Source organism: Oryctolagus cuniculus, chromosome 13 (genome assembly GCF_964237555.1).
Source record: "Oryctolagus cuniculus chromosome 13, mOryCun1.1, whole genome shotgun sequence".
Taxonomy (NCBI): Eukaryota; Metazoa; Chordata; class Mammalia; order Lagomorpha; family Leporidae; genus Oryctolagus; species Oryctolagus cuniculus.
The window spans coordinates 53,727,189-53,750,552 of NC_091444.1; the positions used below are offsets into that span (position 1 = coordinate 53,727,189).

At 44.1% G+C, this 23,364-nt stretch overlaps 1 protein-coding gene across 6 annotated transcripts in view; it reads right to left on the reverse strand.

Moving 5' to 3' along the window:
- TARBP1 (TAR (HIV-1) RNA binding protein 1) overlaps positions 1-23,364 on the reverse strand; it is a 77,796-nt gene that overhangs the window by 19,780 nt on the left and 34,652 nt on the right. For 5 of the 6 annotated variants that reach the window (XR_011381509.1, XR_011381510.1, XR_007909701.2 and 2 more), the window contains exons 13-21: positions 17,443-17,540; positions 13,370-13,531; positions 11,718-11,932; positions 10,665-10,926; positions 10,358-10,546; positions 8,202-8,392; positions 7,958-8,029; positions 5,713-5,833; positions 2,242-2,352 (exon numbers count right to left, since the gene is read on the reverse strand). Coding sequence is in view for 3 of the 6 variants with exons in the window: in XM_008268249.4 (XP_008266471.2) it covers positions 2,242-2,352; positions 5,713-5,833; positions 7,958-8,029; positions 8,202-8,392; positions 10,358-10,546; positions 10,665-10,926; positions 11,718-11,932; positions 13,370-13,531; positions 17,443-17,540 (1,421 nt within the window). In the remaining 3 variants the exon portion in view is untranslated. The remainder of the gene's footprint in view (positions 1-2,241; positions 2,353-5,712; positions 5,834-7,957; positions 8,030-8,201; positions 8,393-10,357; positions 10,547-10,664; positions 10,927-11,717; positions 11,933-13,369; positions 13,532-17,442; positions 17,541-23,364) is intronic. The other variant, XM_008268250.4, reaches the window with a different exon arrangement.

Here is a 23,364-nt window from a genome sequence, read left to right on the forward strand (position 1 = left end):
CTACAGTCTCAACGAACAAAGTGCTCAGTAATCCAGCGAGGCATTTCTCAAATGTTTCTTTTTTTGAATGCACTTTTATGTTCAATGACATACAACACCAACAAATCAAATCATATTCAAAGGCCTCGGATACGGAGCAGAGGACCCGACCACCCATTCATGAGCACCACTCCCCACATAAGCAATTCTTTGAGCTGCCATGAAAACTTTGAAAAGTTCATGAAAAATGGGTTACAGATAAATAATATAAACTTAGTATCTCAACATGACCTCCATCAGGGTCCACTTTTTATAAACAATGACGTCAGCCATTAAGTCCATCCCTAAAAGAAGGGTACTGGGAATTGGACCCTTTTGATATTATTAACTGCAGACAAACGGGTGCTCTCTGCAGATGTTCTGACGATCAGCAAAGAGTGGATCAAGACTGCAAGGTGCACGCCCAGTGATTTCCCGCTGGAATTCTCACAGAACTGCCCCTGCCTGACAGGAGGAATGCGCAGGAATATTGTTGTGGTGGGGAAGGACTCTCTAGTAAAGCTTTCCCGTGCGTTTTTCTGCTAAAGCTTTGGCTGCATTTCTCAAAACAATCTCCTCATTAGCAGAAGTTACCATTCTAGAAAGTCAACAAGCAAAATCCCCTGAGCATCCAAAATACTGTCGCCGTGACCTCTGCTCTCAATGGGCCCGTCTGTGCCTGACTAGACCACTCTTGCTAACCACTGCTTTAGGAAGACACCTTGCATTTCCTTTGAATATCCAAATATCTCATGTGGATACCCGTACACACTTGCACTGTGACTCAACTACTCATCTCTCACAAATAGAAGACTTTATAAACTTGTAATTTAAAGAGCCACCAATTACGTTTTTTTAAATTAAAACTCTCTTAAGTATTTAAAAGAAAGCACAGAGGACAGTAGCAACCTTAAAGTCTGAAGGGATTATTTTGCATTCAAAAATGTTTTCAAAAGTTGAATGAGTCATATACCATCACTTTCTCCGAATGGTGGTGTATTTTCTGAACAGGAATATGAAGCAAAGGTGGTGAGAGACCAGACAGCCCACCCAGCTCTCCCTTGTGTCCCCAGGGAAGAGTTAACTGGATAAAGACCCTCTGCCGTGATGGCAGGGATCTTGGTCTTTGCTTCATTGGTTTACATGGCCACGCTATTCATGAAACTATGGGCAAGAAAGCCTGCAACAGAACATGAGACCTCCTCCCAAATGATGCTGTTTGCCAGGTTTCTAAGTACAGATAAAGAGTACAGGCCTTGCATTTCTAATCAAATAGCATCTGATAATTTAAATAGTTTCAATGTCATGGGCCCAGTGTTGTGGCATAGTGTGTGCAGCTCCAGCATCCCATATGGGTGCCAGTTGGAGTCCCGGCTGCTCCATTTTTGACCCAGCTCCCCGGTAATGCACTTGGGAAAGCAGTAGAAGATGGCCCAAGTGCTTGGGCCCCTGCACCCACGTAGGAGACCCAGAAGAAGCTCCTGGCTCCTGGTCCAGTTCTGACAGTTGTAGCCACTTGGGGAGTGAACCAGTGGATGGAAGCTCACACGTTTTCTCTCTCTCTCTCTCTCTCTGTAACTTTGCCTTTCAAATAAAATAAATCTCAAAGAAAAAGGTCATATTAAAATTTTGAAAGGGCAAAATATGTGTTGGGGCCGTGTAAACCAACTTCCAATTTGATTCTACAATACCTAATTGCCTTACTATTCTTTCTATTGCCAAAAAAAAAAAATTTAATAACTTCCACTTGATGCACTTAAGTATAATTTTTTTTTTTTTGGACAGGCAGAGTTAGACAGTGAGAGAGAGAGACAGAGAGAGAGAAAGGTCTTCCTTTCCATTGGTTCATTCCCCAAATGGCTGCTACTGCTGGTGCACTGCGCTGATCAGAAACCAGGAGCCAGGTGCTTCTCCTGGTCTCCCATGCAGGTGCAGGGCCCAAGCACTTGAGCCATCCTCCACTGCCTTCCCAGGTCACAGCAGAGAGCTGGACTGGAAGAGGAGCAACCGGGACAGAATCTGGTACCCCAACCAGGACTAGAACCTGGGGTGCCGGCACCACAGGTGGAGGATTAGCCTAGTGAGCCGAGGCACCAGCCACTTAAGTATAAATTTTAAGTAGACTACTTTCTCAGCTTTAGAAAAGCACAGGACAGTTTCTACAAAATATCTACTAACGGGAGACGATAGGCTGCAAAGGTACCAATACGATAAACATCCTACCTGATCAAACCTGGGGAAGAGCACGAGCAGCGTCTGCCATATTCGGTTCTTCACTCTGTGCTGCAGAGAATTCACACAGCAGCGAGCTCTGGACTTGGACACCAACTCATCCTGGAGGGGAAGGGGTGAGGAGCAGTGCTAAGTTACCCGCTGAGGCTGTGATGGACAGAAATGAAATCAAAGGCGACTTCAAATGTACAAGCTTTAAGTGGGGCACAGAGGCCTTTTGTCCCACCAAAAGTAGTTAGGATAAGAATGGCAAGCGGTAACATTTTAAAATCTCCTTTCAAAACACCGAATTTGGTTGCTTTTGTTTAGTTTTTCGGCTTTTAAAATAAGGGAAGGACCATGAAACTGGAGAAATGGGATGATAGGAGTGAGGAGAGGCAGAGATATCTGACAGATATTACTACGCACCAACTTAGGCACTTCTCATGTTACATCCCCGGTCCCATTCACCTTTGAATAACGGAGTCTGTGATCTGATACAAATGTCACTGACACAGGAACCATCCCAGGAAATGGACAGCACAATGCAGTCTCTAGTTGCAGACAAAGGCTGCCACGCAGCTCTTCCTGGCTTTTTAATGGATTATGCTGTCCAAATTCAGCCACATGCAATGTTTACTTTTGTGACTGTAACTAATAGTGTTCTAGCTGCCAAGCCAAGATAGTATAGAAGAGTGAGTTTAAAACATCTGAAACTGTATTCAAGGTGAACAGGTAAGTCATCCAGCACCTCCAGAGCCATTTTCATCTAAGGCAGATAAAAAACATCTCTGTGACTTTACTTCTTCCATAATCTCAGGCTATAAATGTCAGTGTGCAGAAAATTTCACAACCATAGCTAAATCCACATAGATTCTAATGGCTCCTGCCAACGATTGAATCTCATAACCTCCCTCCTCTATTACCATTTCTTGGGGGAAATTTTCTTTTGATACAGGCCCTTTTTAGGTTTTGTGTACTGCTCAGCCTCCTTCCACCTAAACACAGAATCCTTGGGCAGATCACTCATGCATTCAGACGCAGTATCTTCATGCCAATCAACCTGCATTAAGGCCTCACCGAGTCACTCTCCTCACTTAGAAGTGGTACAATTCCCTTCTCAGCTCGAAGGCTTCCCTCTCAACATGCTCTTTTATTCAGAAAGAGCTTTCTTCTCCCCACTAGTCTATCAACTCTCTCCTAGGTTGGCGAGCCTCTTGAGCCAACCTGCACCCCAAGAATAATCTCCACAGTATCATCAAAGGCACAGTCCAATCTTTCTACTACAACCTCAAAGCTGTTTGCAGATTCCCTGCTTCTGAAGCAGCCCTGGGGTTTTAAATCCTCTGACCCCTTTTTTCAAGTTGCCAGGCATGAAGTGAAGAAAGAGAGAATCACCTGCCCCCACTGACTTCATTAAAAATATGTATTCCAGCGGTAACTGGGCCCGTATTACTGCTAGACCACTGGTTCCAAACTCTGCCGCGCTTCAGAATCACCCACAGGCTTGACGAAGCACAGGCTTCTGATGCAGTCGGCGGGTGGGGCCTGGGAGCATGCAGTTCTCACAGCTCCCAGCTGATGCCACTGTCCTAGGCAGACACTTGCAGGTCTGAGCTTTCCAAAGCAGCTGCACCACTTCCTATCCCACCACCAATGTGTGAGGGTTCCAACTTCCCTGTCTCCTCACCAATGCTTGCCATTTTCAGTTGTTTTTTTTTTTTTTTTAATAACGATCCTACTAAAGAAATCTGCCTACATGATTATTACCAGCCTCTCCAATGTTGTCATTTTCTCCTCCCTACCGGTCATTTCCTCCAACATACTAACATGCTCTGATTATGTCCTATCTTTAAAAACCCCCTCCTTGGTGTGGGTGTGGTGGCACAGTGAGTTAAGCCATACATGCAATGACTAGCATTCCCTATCAGAGTGCCGGTTTGAGTCCCACCTACTCCGCTTCCTATCTGGCTTCCTGCTCACGCGCCTGGGAAGGCAGAGCAAGGTGGCCCAAGCAAATAAACAAATACATGTTTTAAAAAGCAGCAGCAGCAGCGCCTTCTTTAACCCCATGCCTGCCCCCTCCAGGCACCACCCCATTTACTCCTCCCCTTGGATAGCAAGTGTGCAAGAGTGCCTACCCTCACTGTCTCTGCTAGCCCAGCTCACTTCTCAGCCAGTTTCTGTTTCAGTGCTCATCCCTGCCGGGTCACTGAAACGCCTTTGTCAGGTGACCTGTGACGGCCGAGCCAGCAGCCCACGGGCAGCCTCCCGTCCTCCACCCAACACTCTGCTCACTCGCTCCTGACAGTGTCTTCCCACCTCCCAGAGAGCTCACCCAGAGCTCAACCCAAACATCACCCTGGAGCGGAGATCCTTCCCAGCCCCCTGTCTGAAGAGCTAAAAAATACATCACAACACATGTTTTTGGTTTTGATGAAATACCCTGCTCTGATCACTTTAAATCTATTCTCCTTTAGGAAACCGACACAGAACTCTTTCCTCTGGGATGTCTCCCCTGACTCCTGCAGTGAGGAGGCAGCAAGTGTCAACAAGAAATGCTTTCTGCGTCTCACATGATAAATCCAGTCTGCTACTTGCAGGAGACAAACGGGTCCTGTTTTAACACAGGTGGCCTAGGGGTTCCGCAGTCCCCCAGGTGGCCCAGCCAAGGCTAGAAAGCAGAGCGTGTCAGCGTCCAATTCTACATGTCATTCAAAGAACAGAAGGGAATGGAGCATCGCACTTTCTCTCCCCAAATATATTCGGTCCATTCATCAGAGCCTGTAATGTTCATTTCTAAACAATTCAGCAGGCCCAAGGAACTCTAGTTGGATTATTTTTATCTGAATAAGAAATTGTCCTCAATCTTGGATAAACATCACAAACCTGTACCTAGAAAAGATAATAGATTACATTAGAAGCAAATCCTCAGGTAATCCTTCATGACTCTCAAGGCACAGCCATCAGCTCTTCACCTCTTGCCATTTTCTAAATTTTGCCTTTTGCCTCTCATTTCTTTCATAAAACAGTGCATGGATATAGCACTCGAAACATAACAGGTTTTGACTGGTACTGGAAAATACACAGGATGAAGTTTAAACCGTGTAAGAAAAACATTACTGTTCTCTAAAATCAAACCTAACTTGGACAATTGCTAACCAATACTTAACTAAAAATATAGAACTTAAACTTCATGCTTTCTCCTGATAAAAAATAGTTAGAAATAAAAATGCATGTAATTGCTACAATGTACATGATTGAGGCTACTGTGAAAGTGATCTGTGACTATTGGTGCATTCTGTTGAAATTTAGAAACAGTTTGCTGATCTTGTTTTAATTATTTTTTACCTGGTGTTTTCAGAGTGTCTATTTTGAATTAAAATTTATTACATCACTACAAAACATACTATAGCATTATAAATACTGGACTCTGACTTGTTAAAAACAAAAATAATTTAAAGTAAAATAAAGTACATTTACTTTATCTAACAGCTTGACTGCAAGATCTTCCAAAAACAACTTATGGGATACATTTGAGCCATCTAATAAACACAGGAATTTGATTGCACAAATTCTCACATAATGGTCTTCTCTTTTAGCACTGAAAGATATAAAATGGTAAACTATGTTAATTGTGAAAGTAGAAAAACACATCAAATATTAGTTTCAAAATATCATAACAAATATCAAAACCTCCCCAAGTTTTCTAAGATTAAGTAGGTTCATATTCAACGACAATACATTTTGTCTCAGGATATGCAGCAGGAGATAACAGATGGATACATCAAAAGGAGAACCTGGACAGAAAGTAATCGTGAGCACAAATTCACGCAGACTGCTGGAAAAACAGCGCGAGTGTATGTGCTACTGATCCTGGGCTGATAAGGACAAAACCGGGCACAGCTCATGGAGGCACTACTCCCAAAAGAGGACCAAAGACACTGTCCAGTTGGGCAAGAACATGCTTCAACTCAATGGAGTGCCTTCACCACGAACCATAAATGCACACTGCCACATGAGGCCCAACTCAGCAGGCACCGTGTGCTCCCAGCACCCCGGCACTTTTAGAATCCAAAGGTGGAAAGGAAAGCTACAGAAAACCAGTAGTAAGTATTCCCACATTGCATTACAACTGTTAGAAGGTGAACAGATGCTATTTAGCTTAACAGCTTATCTAGTGAAATCAAAATATGTGGCAACCATGAACCAGAAAAGTCATTCTTATTGCTACATTAAAACAGCCAAGAAAACAAAAAATACATTCAATGAACAGGGGTTGGCGCTGTGGCATTGCAGGTAAAGCCACTGCCTGCAGTGCCAGCATCACATGTGGGTGCCAGTTCAAGTTCCAGCTGCTCCACTTCCAATCTGCTCTCTGCTATGGCCTGGGAAAGCAGTGGAAGATGGACCAAGTCCTTGGGCCCCTGCACTCACATGGGAGACCTGGAAGAAGCTCCTGGCTCCTGGCTTCAGATTGGCCCAGCTTTGGCCATTGTGGACATTTGGGGAGTGAACCAGCACATGAAAGACATCTCTCTCTCTCTGACTCTCCCTTTCTCTGTTTATAAATCTGTCTCTCAAATAAAATAAATAAAATCTTTAAAAAAAACAACAATGAAAATAATGTGTATATTTAATGAAGACTGTCAGAGGATTTAAAACTCAGCTAGGACACTCAGAATAATAAGTACGTGGTGATAATGATGCCAAATAATGATCTGTTGTCCTAAAGTCTAAGATCACAGCGAGTCATTCAACACTAGTTTTATCTTCTATAAATACCGGGGGCTGGGCGGGGGGGTGGGGGGGACGACAGTGTCAGGCACTGTGGCCCTGTATCCCATAGCAGAGTGTTGGTTTGAGTCACAGCTATTCCACTAATGCACCTGCAAAAGCTGCAGATGATGGCCTAAGTACCTGAGTTCCTGCCACCCATGTGGGAGACTGGATGGAGCTCCTGGTTCCTGGCTTCAGCCAAGCCCAGCCCCAGCTGTTGCGGGAATTTGGGGAGTGAACCAACAGATGGAAGACTGTTGTCTCTCTCCATCTCTCTCTGCCTTTCAAATAAATAAATCTTTAGAAAAAAATAAATATACACACAAATTGTTGAAACCGATGAGAAAAAAATAAAACATTAAAAAAGCTATTTGGCAAGCACCAAAAAAATAAAATAGTTTAGAAGTTAGATAGTAACAGTCTTATCTCAGAAAACAAAATTGTAGGACCTATCACCAAACTCATTGAGTTATATACATTAAACATGGACAGCTTTTACATGTCAATGAAGTGATTTAAAACATCAATAAAGTAGTATGAAAACAACAGCAACAGAAACACTTCAGAGCTTATACCAATTCTATTTCGGTGTGTAACATACTGAGTGCTTAAATGCTGAATTTTGATTGCGTGTTAAAACTAAAAATATGCTGATGATCACCTCGTCTCTCAAAAGAAAAAGGACAGGGGTTTCATGTTATCCACAGTCACTTCCTTATCTATGTTGGACTTTGCACTAAAATCTTTTTAAAGTCTACTGAATTTTAATAAATGGTGAAAGATGTAAAGAAAATATATTAGCAAAGGAATATACTTTCTAACATAATTTTGAAGGTTCAATCTGTATCTTATAATAGGTTAAATATCACTAGTAAATATTTATTAAATTTAACAAATATAGAATGCCTGTTATATTTTGAATACCTCATTTATGTCCAGACATACTTACTTTTCTATAATAGCATTTGCTGCACAGTCATGTCCAAGATTTTCTACAAAAGTCTGTACGTCCTGAATAAGTCTGTCCATAAAAAATATTTGATAAAAAAAAAAAAGCAGATTTTAGATAGGGAAAAAAAAAATCAAAGCCCCAAATGTAGCTTCTTATTAAAAGCTTTAAAACAGCAGCAAGATTCTACCCAAGCAGGCACTTAGTGTAAATGAAGGAAAGTTGAAAGAGTGGCATCTTTTACCTTTGATCACGCCTAAACACAGTTCCAAATATACAAGCCTCAAGGACCATTTCACTATAATGTTTAGCGCTTGATAACAAGTCTTGGGACCCATGTGAAGCAGACACTATCCAAGATTGGCAGCAATAATTTATCAGTGTATTGAAGACTCCAGTTTTTAGAGCAGACATTTCAATTATTTTGTACATAATCTGAAATGAAATATAACCGCTGTTTTATTTTGTGATCTATTTAGTTTAAAAAAATCAGTGTTGTTAAAAAAATTTACTTGAATAGCTTCAGATTATACTTTCAACACAACCATGGTTAGTCTAAAATATTTAAACTCACTGTTGTTCAAATAATTTTGCAAGATGATCAATAATGACAAAAAGCTAATTTTTCTTTTTTTAAAGTACCTTTCATTTTGTTATTTATTTATTTATTTTACTTGTTTGAAAGGCAGAGAGACAGAAGGACGCAAACAGAGTTCCCAACTGCTAGATCATTCCCCAAATGCCCACAATAGCTGAGACCAGGCTAGGCCAACGCCAGGAGCTGGGAACTCAGAGTGGGTGGCTGACACAGGTGACAAGGACCTACCACTTGAGCCATTACCTGCTGCCTCCTAGGGTGTACAGCAGCAGGAACCTGGAATGTAGAGTAAAGCCAGGACTCAACCCAGGCACTCCCATATGGAACTCAGGCATCCCGAGCAGCTATATCGAACTGCTAAACTGAAGGCTCAGCCCCAAGAGTACTAGTTTTTCATCTCTCGATGATAAAAGATGAAATTTTACTACAATAGTGATATTCATCCCTATCCTTCATGAGAAGCAACTGCCCAAAGCAGCAAAACAAAAACAAAACACCTCCTCCCGTACATTTCCAGTTTCTTTTGCATTTTGCAGTGGCTGCGGTTTGCATGAAGATCACGGTCTCTAAGTTGGTACTGTGACCGAGAGGCAGCACAGGACGGCAGGGTAACAGCGAATTTGGCTCTCCCTTTCCCCTTCGGATCAGGAGGCACACAGGATGGAATTCCATCATGTTACGTTCCCTGCCACGTGAGTGGTTGCAAATGCAAATACAGTGGTCCCTCAGTATCGCAGGACACTGGTGCCAGGACATGCCCTACACCAACACCAGTGGCTACCCCCAACTGTATAAAACGGCATACTACTTGTACATAACTCAAGCACATCCTCCCATATACTCTAAATAGTCTTTAGAGGACTTCCAATACCTAATATAATGTAAATGCCTCATAAATTATCATTATACTGCATTGTTTAGAGGATAATGACAAGAAAAAAGTCTGTGCATATTCACTCAGTACAGCTGCAAATTTCTGAGTATCTCTGATTGACTCCATGGATGCAGAACCTGTGGGTCTGGAGACTGACTGCCCATCCAGAACCAGGAAGACCTCTGCATTCAGGGTTATAATCAGAGAACTCTATCTCTACATAAAGAAAAACTGTAGCATAAACTCCATGACAAACGACACCTGACACCTGCCTTCAGTATCTAGCAGAAAGCAGAATGGGTGTGGGTGGAGATAAAGGGCATGCTGGCTCCTACTCAGTGCCAGGTGACTGCTGGCATCCAGGAATGGCGCTGTAGTGTTGCCAGGGCGTGCAATTTTCCAAGAGAAGGAGAAATTAGATTTTAAAAAAAATTTCATGATTTTATTTACTTGAAAGGCAGAGACAGAGAGATCACTCCAATCCACTGGTTCACTCTCCAAACATGCCCAACAGCCAAGGCTGAGCAGGAACTCAATCCAAGTTTCCCAGGTGGGTGGCAGGGACTCCGCTACTCAAGGAATCACTTGCTGCCTCCCAGGGTACTTGTCAGCAGAAAACTGGAACGCCCACCCTAGAAACCCACTGCATGCAGGTCCCCCAATTCTTAAAAGTTGCCAACTAACAACATTCTACACACTGCATGAGTCAAACAAACTATCTGGCAGATGAGAGGCAGATGCGACTCACGGGCTAACATTCTGCACCTCTGTTTCTACATCTTTCAGGTTTCTCGTTCTTATGCCATTAAGGACGGTTCAAAAATATTAGTTTGCTGAATGAAGTAACAAGAAATCTGATTGTTGGTTTCGAATATAACTTTCTCGTGTCCTGCAGATCACACAGATGAAAAAGGAAAAGAAAAGTTACCTCTTTTATTTTGAAATACGCCTGGCTCTTGGTTTTTGCAGCAATGGTCAGAATGTTGTTATCAAATACAAATTGAACAAAGGCTTTTAAATTAGGCCAGAATGTCAGCTGAGTGTTGCTTAAAGAAGATATAATTTTCCAGGCCATGTCAAAAGACTCGATGCAGAGAGATTCAGAGGAGGTGAGGAGCTGGAAAGGAAAAAAAAAGGAGATACTCTTCACAAAACAGACACTCATCACTCATCTTCAGGAACCTGGGTTGCTGCCCCCACAGTCATTCTCCAGTTCCTGTTGCACTGGCTCTTACCTTGGGAACCAAAATTTTCATGCACTGGAACACAGGTAAAACCTGATCAGAAGGCAGAATTGTGAGGGCTTCCAGTGCAGACTGCAAAGTCCTAACGGGCATTTGAACAGCAGGCAGCAAGGGGTCTGGGATTTCGTTCTCTGTGGCAGGTATCAGAGTGTGATATTTTTTCAACAGGAAAGACAGGCAGACCCACTGATCATGGATATATTGTGCAACGATTTTCCCCCATCCTTGGGAAGACGATGACTCCTCAAAAAAACTGAAATAAGAAAATGAAGTTACTGCACCATTCTTCCCCACGTTGCTTCCATTTTTTTCACGTGTAATATACTACTCTTATAAGGCGGGGGAAAAATGCTACGACTTGTCCCCAGAAAAACTCACCTAGAGGCTTAACTCCAATGTTGGGAGTTGGGAGCTAATGGGGGCAGAGAGCCCCCATAAATGAACTGATTCTCTTGTTGGAATGAGTTCTTGCTTGCAAGGGACTGCATTAGCCAGGGTAGACTGGCATACACTTGCCCCTTGAATCTCTGCCTTCCACACACACCCACTTGCCCGTCTGCTTTTTCTCCCAGGAGGGGGAACAGCACCTGGCTCTCATCAGAAGCCATGCTCTTGGAATTTGCAGTCTCTAGAACCATGAGCCAAAATATACCTCCGGCCTTTATAAGTTATCCAGTCTTGAGTGTTCCGTTACAGCAACAGATAATGGACTGGGATCACATATACAGTCATTAACAAATATCCTAACTACTCAAAAAAAAAAAAAAAAAAAAAAAAACCTGAAAAACCCTCTTAAGCCTCCCTTTTCTAACTACCCCAAAAGTAAAGCTTCCAGGTATGTTCACCATAAAGGACTCACTGATAACTAAATGCTGCAAAGTCAACGGTTTCAGCAATACAGATCTAAAACACATCTGTGTCCCAAATGGAGCTCATCTTCAAAATTCTGCAACCTTAAGCAACCTTGGGCGATCACTAATTATCTCAGCGACAACAACAAAACAGGACTGTTAAACCTTAGTAATGAAGATGCCCACGCTGTACCTACTGCTCTCTGTGGGGTGAGCACACCTGCTCTGTTCCTCTGTGTGGGGTTTCTGCAGGGTCTGATTGAGCTGAAGACAGGACAGGAACCGTTCTGTGGGTCCAACATCAAGAGAATCCAGCTGCAGTTCGGGCTTCCGGTCTACGGCCTCACATACCATGGCCAAGGTGGCCATGCTAACGACTTTCTGAATCTGAATACCAAGGGTTGGCTCCTGAGGAGGAAACACGTCAAGGCTTTTCTTAACATAAGCAAGTCTTCATCCCATGGACCTGGCTGCCAGTCTAATCCCACACCTGCTTTTCCCTCCTTCCCCTGACACTGAACATCATGGGGAGCACATGGAAACTCAACACACGTGACTCAGTTTTGCTTCTTCTCTACAGGTTGGCAGTGAATAAACTGAAAGTGGTGATCAGCAATTCAGATTAAGAAGGAAGTTTGGGGGCCCAGCCGTGGCTCACTTGGTTAATCCTGCGCCTGTGGCGCCAGCATCCCATATGGGCGCCAGGTTCTAGTCCTAGTTGCTCCTCTTCCAGTCCAGCTCTCTGCTGTGGCCCAGGAGGGCAGTGGAGGACGGCCCATGTGCTTGGACCCTGCACCTGCATGGGAGACCAGGAGGAAGCACCTGGCTCCTGGCTTTGGATTGGCGCAGTGCCAGCCGAGGCAGCCATTTGAGGAGTGAACCAACGGAAGGAAGACCTTTCTCTCTGTCTCTCTCACTGTCTATCTGTCAAAAAAAAAAAAAAAAAAAGGGCCAGGGCACAGTCATAATTAAAAAAAAAAAAAGAAGAAGAAGAGGAAGGAAGTTTGATCTCTTCATTGGCAGCAGGGTCTCTGGAACTAGTACATGACAGAGGGGCTGTAAATGTTTGTCAACCTTTCCCCTACTCAAAGCACATCTGTGTGCAACATTCCTAGGGGAGCCCACTTTAAACTGTATGCATCCTGAAGCAGGAGTTTAACATGACAAATAATATCTTCAATCATCTGCAGGCTATTTTTGGAGAGGTCACACAGCACAGCAGTGGAAAGCTGGACCACCGCGCCACATAGCCTAAGTGGGTCTGGAGCCAATTTTTTTTTAAAGACTTATTTTATTTATTTGAAAGGCAGTGTGACAGAATGAGAAGGAGATCTTCTATTCTTCTGGTTCACTCCCCCAAATGGTCACAATGGTTGCAGCTAGGCCAGGCCAAAGCCAAGAGCCAGGAACTCCATCTGAGTCCCTGATGTGGGTGGCAGGGGCAAAGTACTTGAGCCATATTCTGCTGCTTTCCAAGGCACACCAGCAGGGAGTTGGATCAGAAGCTGGGCAGCCGGGACTTGAACTGGTATTCTGATATGGAATGCTGGTGCTGCAGGTAGCCGCTTAACCCACTGAGCCACAACACAAGCCCCTGCCATCTCTAATCTTTTCTTTTTTCTCTAATCTTTTCTTTTTTTAAAAGAATTTATTAATACATTAGATTCTCAGGGTCACAGCAAATGCATGATATTACTATAACACAATTTTCATCAATTCTCATATTAATGTGATATTAATACAAACAGAATAGATTCAATGTAACTCATAGATAAAATTCTAACATGTTTCCTTTCTCCCTCCCTCCTTTCTTTCTCTTATAAACCTTGAATCAGAAAGCATTACCTGTCCACCGTCCATCTCCTGAAGATGCCGAATGGATGCATTTTTCAAAGGAGAAATAACTCTCCAAATGGAGTTACCCCCTTTCCACCCGACATTTGAATGCAGATTCATTAGCTCAGTTAATACCATCAGGTATAAATGGCAACGCTCCAGGTCTGAAACCTAAGAAAAACATCAAGATACTTAAGGGTACAAGCATGGTCCATGACGTTCACAGAACTTCAAGAGTTTAAGACCAAAGTGAATTCATTCACGCAAAAGTAATAAAACCAGACATTGATGGGAGAACAAGCCATTGCCTCCAGGCAGCCTTCCAAAGACTCAGGGGAGACCTATGGATCTGCCTCTCTGTGCTTATGTAATGACTGCACATCCAGCACAATACAGCACATTCCACACTGGAGTCTTCTGTCTCCCCAGAGATTAGGAACCCTGGAAGGCAGAAACTACGTTCTACTGATGCTTACGGACCACAGTCAGCACGTACATAACAGTAACCATGACAGCAACTACTACTTCCTTTATTAACAAAGACCAGTTCTCACAAGGAAGACCACTGTTCTACTTTCAACATCAGACTACTATCCAGAGAGGTTAGACGAGCTGCCAAGATCTCAGGGCTAGCGGATGGGATAACAGCATTAGACACAGGTCTTTTTGCTCGTAAACCCAAGAAGAGCTGGGTTCAGCCCACCTGTACCAGCCACTAGCTCTGTGACTGAGGGCAAGATACTTAACTGCTAAAGGCCTCAGAGTCCTCATCCATAAAACAGACAGTGATACCTGCCTGCCCCAGGGTTTTGAAATGATCGAGTGAGACAAAGTCTGATAAACACACTGAGTGGTGGCCTTACTCATTACTGCCACACCAATATATTATTACTACACCACAGGACGCCCCCTGGGGCACACAGAAAGCCCTCTGGAAGCAATGCATGCATTTAGTTTTTACTGAGCAATCACTGGACGCCAGGCACTTTGCAGGTGTGAAGGCAACAAGCAGACAGAAGGTAACAATTCCAGCACCTGGTGACAGGGAGGAATAAAGGTGTCAGGGAGGATTCCTATGTTTCTGGCTTGAAAAATCAATTGAGTGGGGCCAGCGTTGTGGCGTAGTGGGTAAAGCTGCAGCCTGCAGTGCCAGCATCTGATACGGGTGCCAGTTCGAGAACCGACTGCTCCACTTGCAACCCAGCTCTCTGCTACGGCCTGGGAAAGCAGTAGAAGATGGCCCAAGTCCTTGGGCCCCAGAACCCACATAGGAGACTCAGAAGAAGCTACTGGCTCCTGGCTTCGGATTGGTGCAGCTCCAGCTATTGCGGCCAATTGGGAAGTGAACCAGCAGATGGAAGACCTCTCTCTCTCTCTCTCTCTCTCTCTCTCTCTCTCTGCCTCTCCTTCTCTCTCTGTGTAACTCTTTCAAATAAATAAACCTTTAAAAAAAAATCTACTGACTGGTGGCAGGGTTACTGAAAGGGAAGCTGGAGAACCTCCTGTGGGAATGATGATAAGGGGTTTGTTTTTAATAGCGTGCATGAGAAATGAGAGAGAGACAGAGAGAGAGACAGAGAGAGACACAGACAGAGAACAAGAGGCCAGGGCCAGGCTGGAAAGAATTCTAACTTACTCCAAAGGCTAGACAGTAGAGGACTGGTGATGGGGGGAGAAGCGATGGCCAGCTGGACACAGGAAACCAAGATGATGTCACAGACACTAAGGAGAGGCAGTGTTTCATGGAGGAAAAGGTACAGTTTGGAAAGCACCCACTAAGTTCATGATTCAGGAATGCCTAACAATGTTAGTGAGAGTCTGTCAGTATAAAACCACTCTTCTCCTGCTTCCACACCTGCTTAAGCTATCAAACAACGGTGCTTAATTGAGTATTCAAAAAAAAAAAGTTCTCAAAAGTAAGTACATTTTCTCACTTTGTTGACAATCCAAGCATTCTTATTGCTTCAGCATTTGACAAAAATTGACAATTCTCTAAGAACTGGAATTCTCAAAGAATCTATTTTTTTTTTAAAAGACTTACTTATTTATTTGAAAGGCAGAGTTACAAGAGGCAGAGGCAAAGAGAGAGAGAGGCCTTCCATCCGCCGGTTCAATCCTAGATGGCCACAACAAACGGAGCTCCACCGATCTGAAGCCAGGAGCCAGGAGCTTCTTCCTGGTCTCCCATAAGAGTGCAGGGGCCCAAGCATTTGGGCCATCTTCTACTGCTTTCCCAGGCCATGGCAGAGAGCTGGATCGGAAGTGGAACAACTGGGACTCAAACAAGCACCCATAAGGGATGCCAACACTACAGGCAGCGGGTTTACCCGCTATGCCACAGCACTGGCCCCTCAAGGGATTCTTTTTTTTTTTTTTTTGACAGGCAGAGTGGACAGTGAGAGAGAGAGAGACAGAGAGAAAGGTCTTCCTTTGCCGTTGGTTCACCCTCCAATGGCCGCCACGGCAGGCATGCTGCTGCCGGCACACCACGCTGATTCAAAGCCGGGAGCCAGGCGCTTCTCCTAGTCTCCCATGGGGTGCAGGGCCCAAGCACTTGGGCCATCCTCCACTGCACTCCCGGGCCGCAGCAGAGAGCTGGCCTGGAAGAGGGGCAACCGGGACAGAATCCAGCGCCCCGACCGGGACTAGAACCCGGTGTGCCAGCGCCACAAGGAGGAGGATTAGCCTAGTGAGCCGCAGCGCCGGCCAACGGATTCTTGAAGAGGAAAAACGTTGATTCTTTTTAGATGCCCTAGAAAAAGCACATTATGGGGAATGCAGGAAGAGACATACAGCTGCATTCACAGCTCTCTGTACAGCTTCTATATCTAAAACCTACAGCCTCAACCCTAAGTGCATTTAAGACTCATTGATGGGAGCTTTAAAAAATGGTGTACAAGGGGCCGGCGCTGTGGCACAGTGGGTTAACGCCCTGGCCTGAAGTGCGGGCATCCCATATGGGCACCAGTTCAAGACCAGGCTGCTCCACTTCTAATCCAGCTCTCTGCTATGGCCTGGGAAAGCAGTAAAAGACGTTGGGCCCCTGCACCCACGTGGGAGACCCAGAAGAAGCTCCTGGCTCCTAGCTTCGGATCGGCACAGCTCCAACTGTTGTGGACATCTGGGGAGTGAACCATCAGATGGAAGACCTCTCTCTCTCTGCTTCTCCTCTCTCTGTGTAACTCTGACTTTCAAATAAATAAATAAATCTTTTTTAAAAAATGGTGTATAAACACACACACACACACACACAGGTTCCATTCCATACCGGCCCTCTGAATATGGGGCCCAACTATACGCTGTCTGTGTGAAGTCCAGTTTATTTCATTTAAAACTCTCCTGGGAAGCAGAAGACAGCTCCTTCAGAAAGTTCATGGAAGATTTGTGCTACAAAAAGACCATGCATGGACTTCAAACATTTTTTGGCACCAAAATAAAATCTTTTAATTTGATTTTTCCATGAACTTTTCAGAAGCACTCTTATTATGTCCGTGTTGCAGATGAGGAAACTGAGCCTCGCAAGGGCTGTCTAGCGTCCAGGCCACAGAGTAACAGATGGAACCAGAACTAGGAGACTCTCAAATCTTTTTTTTTTTTTCTCTGCTTCCTAAGCTGCTTCTTGAGAAAATTAAAATTATTCTTTTGGGGCCAGCAATGTGGCACAGTGGGTTATGCTGCAGCCTGCAATGCTAGCATTCCATGTGAGCACCACTTCTAGTCCCGGCTGCTCCACTTCTGATACAGCTCCCTGCTGATGCACCTGGGAAGCAAGACAGTCCAAGCATTTGGGGGCCCTGTCCCCAGTGTGGGAGACCCAGATGAAGCTCCTGGCTCTTGGCTTTGGCCTGGCCCTGCCCCAGCCATTGCAGACATTTGGGGAGTGAACCAGCGATGGAAGACCTCTCTCTCTCTGTCTCTGCCTCTCTCTCTGTAACTCTGCCTTTCAAATAAATAAATCTTAAAAAAAAAAATGTCCTATTCAATTCAATACAATGACTGCCAGACAGTAATTACTCAAACAGTGATGAAATGAATGAAAGAACTGCAGGTCAAAAAAGAAAATTACTGCAGCAAATACTTACACTGCTTAGCTCGTTCATTGTAAGTCTTCTGAGAATGAATTCAGAAATGCTCTCTGTAGCAGACATGACCGAGTTCTGAAGAAGAGTAGACACCTCATCTGCAGGGGAAAAACAGTGGGCAACTAAAATGACAGAAACAGGGTCTCTGCTACTGTGTAGTCTAGTAAAGGTACAACTGTATTAGGCACACGGGTAAAACACTCACCGGAAATGAATTCCAATAACATGACAATCATTCATACCAGGGGGAATTCTTAATCTGTCATAAAAATCACTGAGGAGTTCCAGTTCTACCCCCTCTACCACCGAAAACAGCTCTAGCAGCTGCACAGAACACATGGGGTGGCAGTTTGAAACATCTGCAAGGTGAGAAGTTGCAGCTGAATTCAGAAAGAAGGAACACTGAAAGGTGGTTTGGGTCCTAATTCTGATCCCTCTGCTCCTACTGAGTGGAACCACATGCAGGAGCAATGGAGAAAGTGAGCAGAAGTTTGGGTCCCAGAGGAGAACCCCAGGGAAGCAGACAGCAAATAATACTGAGGGGATTACAGGGGAGGAGAAAGCCAGGAAAGCAGCCTCAGAACACATTTATGAGCTCAGAGGTTCATCTCCCCAAGCTGCACAAGCAGGGATCTGATGTCAATCAGCACACCAGATTTTCAGAACTGAACTAAGAGACTCCACCACCCAGGCCCCAGAGTGGCCTCTGCACAGGACGACCTGGCTTAGGTCCCAAGAACACTGCAGAGGACTTGAAAACAAAATGAACACTGGAACCAATGTCCACAGAACCTGGGTCAGAACATGAGGACTGTACAAAGCCTGAGTGACTGTTGGCTGAGTAAGAATACTGAGATTCTCCAAAGCACTCAAACAAGATCCAGAGTCTCACACTTAAAACAACTAGAATACAGCCAAAATTACTGGACATGTGAAGAATCAGGAAGAAATGATCTGTAATCAGCGCCACCGAGATGATGCAAATGTTAGTCATCTGGCAAAGGCTCTTTTTTTAAGATTCATTCATTTATTTATTTATTATAAATAGTTATAGGGAGAGAGAAGGAGAGACAGAGAGAGAGGTCTTCCATCCACGGGTTCACTGTCCAAATGGACACAACAGCTGGAGCTGGGCCCATCCAAAGCCAGGAGCCAAGAGCTTCTTCCTGGTCTGTCATGTGGGTGCAGGGGCCCACGCACCTGGGCCATCTTCTACTGCTTTCCCAGGCCATCAGTAGGGAGCAGGATTGGAAGTGGAGCAGCTGGGACTAGAACCAGTGGCCATATGGGATGCCAGCATCACAAGCAGAGGCTTAACTACTACATCACAGTGCCAGCCCCTGACAAAGGCTTTAAAGCAGCTATTATAAACATGCTTCAGCTAGCAACCAAGAACACTTCTGAAACAAATGGAAAAATAGGAAGTTTCAGCAAGGAAAGAAAATTTAAGGACAAACCAAATGGAAATTTTATAACTGAAAAATACAACAACTGAAATAAAAACTCACTTGATGGGATCAATAGCAGAAAAGAGATGTGAGGGAAAACTGTTAACTTGAAAACAGATCACTAAAAATAGGCTCTCTAAACAGCTGACAGAAAAATGATTGAAAAAAATACAGATTTTCAGGGACCTGTGGGATAATAACAGGGATCTAATATTCATGCCATCAGAATCCCCAAGGGAAAAGACAAAAAAAATCTCTGAAATAAAATCTGAAAACATATCTAAATAAAAACTGGCTGAAAACACTGCAAATCTGGTAAAGTGTACAAACCTACAAATTATAAAGGATAAGCCCAAAGAAATTCACGCCTAGACATGGCATACCAACCTGCTGAATCTAAAGATGAAGAAACAATCCTGAAAGCAGAGAATGACAACCTATTACCAAAGGGAAGAATAATGTGAATTACTACGAAGTTCTCAGGAGAAACCATGGAAGCCAGAGGCAAGCAGAGGGACATTTTTACCTTATTGAAAGATAAGATTTAGCAAACCAGAACTTTATATCCAGCAAAAATACCCTTGACAAATATCAGTGAACTAAAGATATTCTAGATACGGGAAACTAAAGGAATTCATTGCCAGCAACGTGTTCCAAAAGAAATGCTACAAGAAAACTTGCAAACAAAAGCACTCTGATACTAGACAGAAACAGGGAACACCAGGAATGAAAGAGCAAAGAAATCTATAAACATCTGGGTAAATATAAAAAGCTATTTTCTCCTGAGTTCTTTCAAAGTTGTCTGTTGGTTGACAGCAAAAATTATATACTGTTTGGTAGGTTTTTAATGAATGTAAATATAAAACAGTTACAGCAGATGGGGTAGAAGAGAAAAGGCATCTATAAAACAGAAAGTTTCAGGTCTGGTGCTGTGGTGTAGCGGGTAAAGCCACCACCTGAGGTGCCGGCATCCCATATTGGCGTCGGTTCCAGTTCCAGCTGCTCCACTTCTGATCCAGCTCTCTGCTATGGCCTGGGAAAGCAGTAGAAGATGGCCCAAGTCCTTGGGTTCCTGTACCCACGTGGGATACATGGAAGAAGCTCCTGGCTCCTGGCTTCAGATTGGCACAGCTCTGACCATGTGGCAATCTGGGGGGTGAACCAGCGGATAAAAGAACTCTCTTTCTCTCTCTCTGCCTCTGCCTCTCTGTAACTCTGCCTTTCAAATAAATAAATCTTTAAAAAAAAATACAAAGTCTCTATATTCATTTCAAGTGGTAAAATATTAATTCTAAACAGACAATAAAAAGTTAAGTACACACATTGTAATCCTAAAGCAACCACTGGGCTGGCGAGGCAATCTTTGGACATTTAGTTTAAAAATAAAAGAGAACTTGAAACAGAATACTGAATAATGTACCCAAATGAAGCCAACAGATGGGAAAGAGAGAAATAAAAACAGAGGGAATAAAAAGAACATGAAAAATAAAAATGATAGAGCAATCAAAGATATACAAGATGACAAGGGAAAGCTCTGGTCCGGCAGGACGCGGAACGAAGTCACACAAACTAAAGCGCTACCTGGGATCAATGCTTCAGATAACTACTGTGCCGCTCCAGGGGCTGCTCTTACTGAGCACCACACAGCAGAGCCTCTCTGTCTCCAGACACACGGCCCAGTCGCTGCCGCATCTCCAATATTAACAGCATGTCACAACAGCACACACGCACGGTGCAAAGGCTCAGCCATGCCTCTCAGAGCTGACAGTATCTGAATCTTGAAGACGGTATGACCAGAACAGATTGAAAGGCTATTTCAGTCAAAATCATGACAAGAAACCGCTTCATAACCATTAGAATGGTTATTCAATTTTTAAAACCTAGGAAGTAATTCATTTTAGTGAGGATGCAGAGAAACTTTGATCCTTGGGCATTGCTGATGGGAATGTAAAATGGCAGTTCTTCAAAAAAGCAAGCATCGAGTTATCATGAGACAGCAATCCCACTTCCAGATGTTTACCCAAGTGAAAGCAGAGACTCGAACAGGTGTTTCCACACCCGTGTTCGCAGCAGCAACACTCGCAAGAGTCAGAAGGAAAGCAATGCAAACAACCACCAACAGATGAAAGAAAAAGCAACTGTGGCACGTACATACAGAGGAGTATTATTCAGCCTTTAGAAGGAAGGAAATTCTGACACAGGCTGCAATGTGGATAAACCTGTAAGAGATTATGGCAAGTGGAGTCAGAACAAAAGGACAGATAATGCAGGATTCCACCTGGGAGAGGAACAGCTAAACTCACGGAGTCAAATATTAGCATGGTGGCTGCAGTGGCCGGGCGTGAAGGGAGTGGGCAGTTAGTGTGTAATGGGTACAGAGCTTCATCCCGGGAAGATGAAAATGTCCCGGAGATGGATGACGATGGCTGCACAACGGTGTGAGGGAACTTAATTCTGCCCTCAGCTGTAGGCTTAAATACAAATTTAATTCTTGTGTCTTTTGCCATAATAATTTTTTAAATGCTCTCACAAGAAGAAAAGTACAACTAGATACAAGAGATTAATCAAGGGGGCCGGCACTGTGGCATAGTAGGTAAAGCCGCCACCTGTGGTGCCAGCATCCCATCCATATGCGATTCTAGTCCTATGGCCTGGGAAAGCAGTGGAAGACGGCCCAAGTCTTGGGCCCCTGCACCTGCGTGGGAGACCTAGAAGAAGTCCTAGCTCCTGGCTTTGGATCGGTGCAGCTCCGGCCACTGCGGTCAGTAACTGGGGAGTGAACCAGTGGATAGAAGACTGCTCTCTCTCTGCTTCTCTTTCTCTCTCTAACTCTGACTTTCAAGTAAAAATAAATAAATCTTAAAAAGAGAGAGAGAGAGAGAGAGAGATTAATCAAGACCAGAAGACAAAAGCAACCCAGGAAAAACTGAGACTCGGGAAAGCGGATCATCTCCACCATCGTGACAAATTCAGCAAGTAGGTAGGACAGGAGTGTGATTATCTAAAACCTGGTACTTTGCCCTACACAATCCAGTGTAACTAAAGAGAGAGCTATAATGTAACTAAAAGTATATTTCTTCAAATATAAAAATAAAATCACATGGTTATTTTGGATTTAAAAAAATAACCACAGAAACATCATTACACAAAAACTCTTTAGATAAATACATACGGATCCACCAAAAGTAGAACAACTAACCCTGAATCTCATCTGACTAGGCACTGAGACAGTGCCGACTGCTGTCACTGCCAATTCACCATCTCCAACCTCAAGCGTACCCTCAGCAATCAAAGCCTTTTCTTCAAACATTTCATACCTTGTCCTCACACCTGCACCACTTCCCCTTCCTTCCTCACTCTATTTCCTCACCAAAAATAAATTAATTAATTAAATTTAATTTAAAGAAAGATATATCAAAATAGAACTTTTTCCTCTTACAACTGTTATTTATTTACTTTCATTTTATTTGAAAACCAGAGAGACAGAAAGCCAGACACAGATTTCCCAACTGCTGGTTCACTCCCCAAATGCCCACAATAGTGAGGGCTGGACCAAGCTAAAGCCAGGAGCCCAGGTCTCCTGTCAGTGCTAGGGACCCAAACACTTGAGACATCACCTGCTGCTTCCCAGGAATCACATTAGCAGGAAGCTGGAAGCAGAGCCCAGGCACTCTGTCTGATATGGGATGCGGGCATCCCAACCAGCATCAACCACTGCACCAAATGCCTACCCCAGAAAGGAACTTCTATCACTTACTCTGCCACCCACCCGAGTGCACTGAACCCCTGTCAGTGCCCCCTTCTAGAGCCATCCTGTCCTCCTGGGCCCTGGATCCCACACACTCACCCACACTTGGACACCAGTCAGCTCCTCACCCCCAATCATCTCCATCAGCACATGAATGCTGATGTCTTTACCATCTTAAGGAAACAAAGAAACTTCTTTATTCAACCAAGTAACTACACCCAGCTTCTCTGCTCCCTCCTGCACAAAACCCCTTGACAGGGCTTTTGGTACTCAAGGCTTCCAAACCTCTCCATGAGTGGCCCCGGCCACCACCGCAAAACTGCTTCCGTCCACGTCACTGGTGACCGCCATGCTGCTAAAGCCAACGGCCAACTCCAAGACCTTGTTTTAGTTTCTCATCAGAGACCACACCCTCCCTATGGAAACTCTGCACTGGTTTCCTGGGTCTTCCCCCTCTTACTGTAAATTCTCTGTGGTATCCTTTTCTGGTTCCCAACTTACTCCAAAATCTTCTGTCTTTCTAATCTCAGCTCATTGTAAATCCGCCCATCCAACTTCTCCAAAATGAGTTTTCTTTGCTTCTCACAACCCACATGCAACCCTTCCATAAATCCTGTTCCTAACACACCCAAAACCTTAACGCTCTGCACCCACACTAGCACCCTGGCCCAGTCTGAGAGCTGGTCTTTTGCCTTCTGCTCACAGCTTATTCTCAGCAAGACAGCC